We start from the raw sequence: 4195 nt of genomic DNA on the forward strand, positions 1-4195 counted from the left end.
AAAAACAAGCTAACTAAGGTATGACACACTGATAAAATTGTCATTGTTACTGTATTTTATTCTTTTGATGTACGGAATTCAGCTAGAAAAAAATATATTTGTAAGTGGAACTGTGCTATCATTTACAGTAGGCTATTTTTTGAGTCATGTGACCTAAATAATGCAAATCAGGAGGGTTATTGGGAATATTCGTTGAGCGGGATATCATTCCATCCTCTCACATGGTCTGTACGGCCACTTGAAGCTTTTTATGAAAGTCATCACTGCAATAAAATTGTGCCCTGAATCCACGGGTCAATACTGCTGACAGGACATAAGGCAGAGAGGTATGTTGACACGTTTAATGGATTCTAGCCAGTGTTCTTCACATAAGCTCCATTTATCAGGATGTAACTTGTTTGTTAGCAATGACATGGGCTATTGTTCACTACCGGTCAAAAATGTGGATTAATTAAGAAGTCTCTTATGCTCATCTTAAGCATTTATTTAATCAAAAATACAGTAAAAACAGTAATATTGTGAAATATTATTACAATTTAAAATAACTGTTTTCTAACTGAATGTATTTAAAAATAGAATTTATTTCTGTGATCAAAGCGGAATTTCAAAGTCTTCAGTGTCGCATGATCCTTCAGAAATCATTATAATATGCTGATTTACTGCTCACTTATTATAAATTATTATTGGTGCCCAATTATTAATAATGGTTCTTATTATTATCAGTGTTGAAAATGTTGTAGAAACCATAAAACCCTTTTTTAGGCTTCTTTGATGAATAAAAAGTTTAATGAACAGCATTTATTTGTAATAGAAATCTATTGTAACATTATTAATTTCTTTAATAGATTTTTTGGGGGGGGATCAATTTAATGCTTCCTGCTGAATAAAAGTATTAATTTCCTTTAAAAATAAATAAATAAAAATTTTAAACATTGCTTACCCTAAACTTTTGAATATGACAGTTTCCCCAAAAAATATGAAACAGCACGTCTGTTTTCAACACTGATAATAACCAGAAATGTTTCTTGAGCAGCAAATCAGCATATTAGAATGATTTCTGAAGGATCACGTGACACTGAAGACTGGAGTAATGATGCTGAAAATTCAGCTTTGCATCACAGGAATAAATTACATTTTAAAATATAATAAAATAGAAAACAGTTATTTTAAATTACCGTATAATTATATTTTACAATATTACTGTTTTAACCAAATAAATGCAGCCTTTGTGACCACAAGAGCTTCTCTTAAAAAAAAAAAAAAACATTCCAAACCTAGTGTAGTTAATGCATATTGTTAAAAAAAAACTTCACTTCTTATTATATCCCTCCCTGTTAGCTCATACTATTTTGGAAAAAGTTAAACAATTTTGTATTCATTTCTCGTGTTTACAAACACCTTAAGATGAATCAATTTTTGTGTTTTGCATTATTGATGTCACTGACGGAAAGCATATGCATATATTCATATGAATGACTGCGCTCTGTTTCATCACCCAGAAATTGATGGCACAAAAATGAAACTGTCTAAAGGCGTCTTTCTCCTTTTTCTGGGATTGTTTTTTAAGGTGGGATAATATTTAATTATTATAAAAGTTCTTCAGTTATATACACAATTTATTATATTTAGCATTAACTCTTTAACACTTTTGTTTGATAGGTTGCTGTGGCAGGTAGTATTTCTTTTTTATCTGCTCATTATCAGTAATAATCTATGGAATAAATAATATGTATTTTTCCATTAATCGTCTGCATGTTAGACTGAATACTGTCACAATGCTGCATTCCAGCTAATTCCACACAGGTGTACTGGTTAGAACTTGAAATCGAGTCATCGGTGTATAAGTACGTTGCTGAGCTTCTGGAAAAGCTGCCTCGCATAGACATAAATAATGCAGCTGTAACAAACATCGACATCACAACAGGTAATCAAACATATAAAGCTTGAAATTACACACCAGCATTTCTCACACTGTAAGAAAAAAATAGCAGAAAAACAAAAAAGGTAGGCCTATTGGTAATTTTTTGCCAGTACAATATCCGTTAATTTTAAGGACATTCCTTTAACCCTAAAACACACACACACACACACACACAAAGCAATGTGAAACTTGTTGTCAGTGCTGCTGTGTAACTCAATCAAACAGGATGGAATTGTTAAAAATGAAACGAAAATGGGTTCAGTTCCTGCAGGATTATGTTATTAGGGAACTGGCTTTTGTTAGTAAAATGATGGAAAATTATTTTGATAGTTAGGAAAAAATGATACATTGATTCCAAATTAAAAGAATATTCCCAATAATACACATTTTGGTTGAAGCATTTCAATTAAAGAAAAAAAAAAAGATCAAATGTTTCTGAATCAGTTTGTTACTTTTTAATTTTTAGTTCAATTCACCCCATGTTTACCTGATATTGTACTAAAAGAAAGCTAATATGATTTATTTATAAGGTATAATAATTTGTCCAATATATGATGGGGAAATGAAAATGTACTGCATAAGGGAACTGACCCAAACATATGAAATATAGGTTTAAGAAAAACAGAAATTATGGGCAGTCGCTACGTTTCCGATTAATCTATAATTGATGCTATGGGAAAAAAACAACAACATCTATAATGTGCTTGTTTGCAGATTGCCCATGGAATGGGACGCATAAGATTTGTTCATGCAAGGAAAATTACACAGGCAGTGAGGACATGTGCAAAAATGATAAATGCTGCAATGAAAACTGCACGCAAAAAGTTAATGACATTGCTGTGTGTCTACCTGAATCAAGAGGTAGAGTATTGTTTGATATGGGCACAGGATTTCTTGATTTAAAAAAAAACATAACTGTTATTAAATGCTGCTTCTTATTTTTTCTAGTAAGCATCGATGGATCAACTAAGTTTACAAATGAGAATTGCAGCGAATTATGTGATCCAAGCAAAAAGGATTCTGAGGCTTACAAGAAAAAGAGCATGGAAATTATTAATAAGGTATGTACTGCTGAAAATCAACACAACACAACCGTTTTCCTAAAATCATTTGATTAAATAATTGATTACATTTACATCACTCATCACATTGTATTAAGGATTACATTCTTTTTTTCCTTATGGTGTTTTATGTTTTACATTTTATGTTGTTTAATTAGTTCATTCCTGCATTATTGTGTACCTGCCATTGTTTATGGAAAGGACAGTTTCGAATTTGATGTCATCATTCCCTTTTGCCTCCTGTAGGCAAAAATAAAGTACAGTATATGAGATGTAAAATATACAGGCACCATATTGTCACCCTGCAATGCTTAAAAACTGTAACTGTATTGCTGGTTTGATTAACTTGATCAATTCCAGTAATTTTTCGTACATATACCTCACCGGCATGTTTCAATTTCTTTTAGCTTGTGGAACAATACAGCACACTGAAATATTTTGATTCTCTGATCATCAACGGTTACAGGTAATCATGATAACAAGCACCTCTGGCAGCTACTGTTTCCTGTTCTTTCTACACACACGTTAGAAATAGATAAATGACAAAAAATGTAGTAACGTTTCCCATTTGATTTAAAGGAGTGGCAGTGTGAGTGTAGATTATACGGTGAAGTTAATGAGTTCAGTTACGCTTGATGAGTTGGAGAATGTAATTAAACCACTGCATGATTCTGATCTGGTAACAACAGGTAACTTATTTACTTATTGTGAACTATTTCTTTAAAGGGGTCATATGATGCTGCTAAAAAGAACATTATTTTGTGTATTTGGTGTAATGAAATGTGTTTATGCGGTTTAAAGTTCAAAAAACACATTATTTTCCACATACTGTACATTATTGTTTCTCCTCTATGCCCCGCCTTTCTGAAACGCGTCGATTTTTACAAAACTAATCGGTCTGAAAAGCGAGGTGTGCTCTGATTAGCCAGCTATCCAGTGCGTTGTGATTGGCCAAATACCTCAAGCGTGAGACGGAAATGTTAAGCCCCTCACATACTGTTGATGCCGTGTCCCGGCCGGAGCGACGAAACAAAAAACATGAAAACCCATTACAAACGAGGCATTTGTTGCATCCAGTGGGGACATAATTACGGATTATAATGACTTATACTGTCTTTTTACGCGTTGCGTTGCATTGCGCCGCGTAAACATAAAACCATGTCTGCATTTGTGATCGGAGAAACAACAAATAACAAGCCCTACTCTACACTGC

At 32.9% G+C, this 4195-nt stretch overlaps 1 protein-coding gene across 1 annotated transcript in view; it reads left to right on the forward strand.

Annotated features, from left to right (window-relative positions):
* Positions 1-4195, forward strand: part of LOC107734023 (adhesion G-protein coupled receptor F1) — a 12874-nt gene that overhangs the window by 1030 nt on the left and 7649 nt on the right. Inside the window, 7 exon segments of the mRNA XM_074560158.1 lie at positions 245-326; positions 1660-1703; positions 1790-1924; positions 2636-2782; positions 2870-2982; positions 3390-3448; positions 3562-3671. Coding sequence (XP_074416259.1) covers positions 245-326; positions 1660-1703; positions 1790-1924; positions 2636-2782; positions 2870-2982; positions 3390-3448; positions 3562-3671 — 690 coding nt within the window.

Source organism: Sinocyclocheilus rhinocerous, unplaced genomic scaffold (assembly GCF_001515625.1).
Source record: "Sinocyclocheilus rhinocerous isolate Xijiao unplaced genomic scaffold, SAMN03320098_v1.1 scaffold853, whole genome shotgun sequence".
Classification (NCBI taxonomy): domain Eukaryota; kingdom Metazoa; phylum Chordata; class Actinopteri; order Cypriniformes; family Cyprinidae; genus Sinocyclocheilus; species Sinocyclocheilus rhinocerous.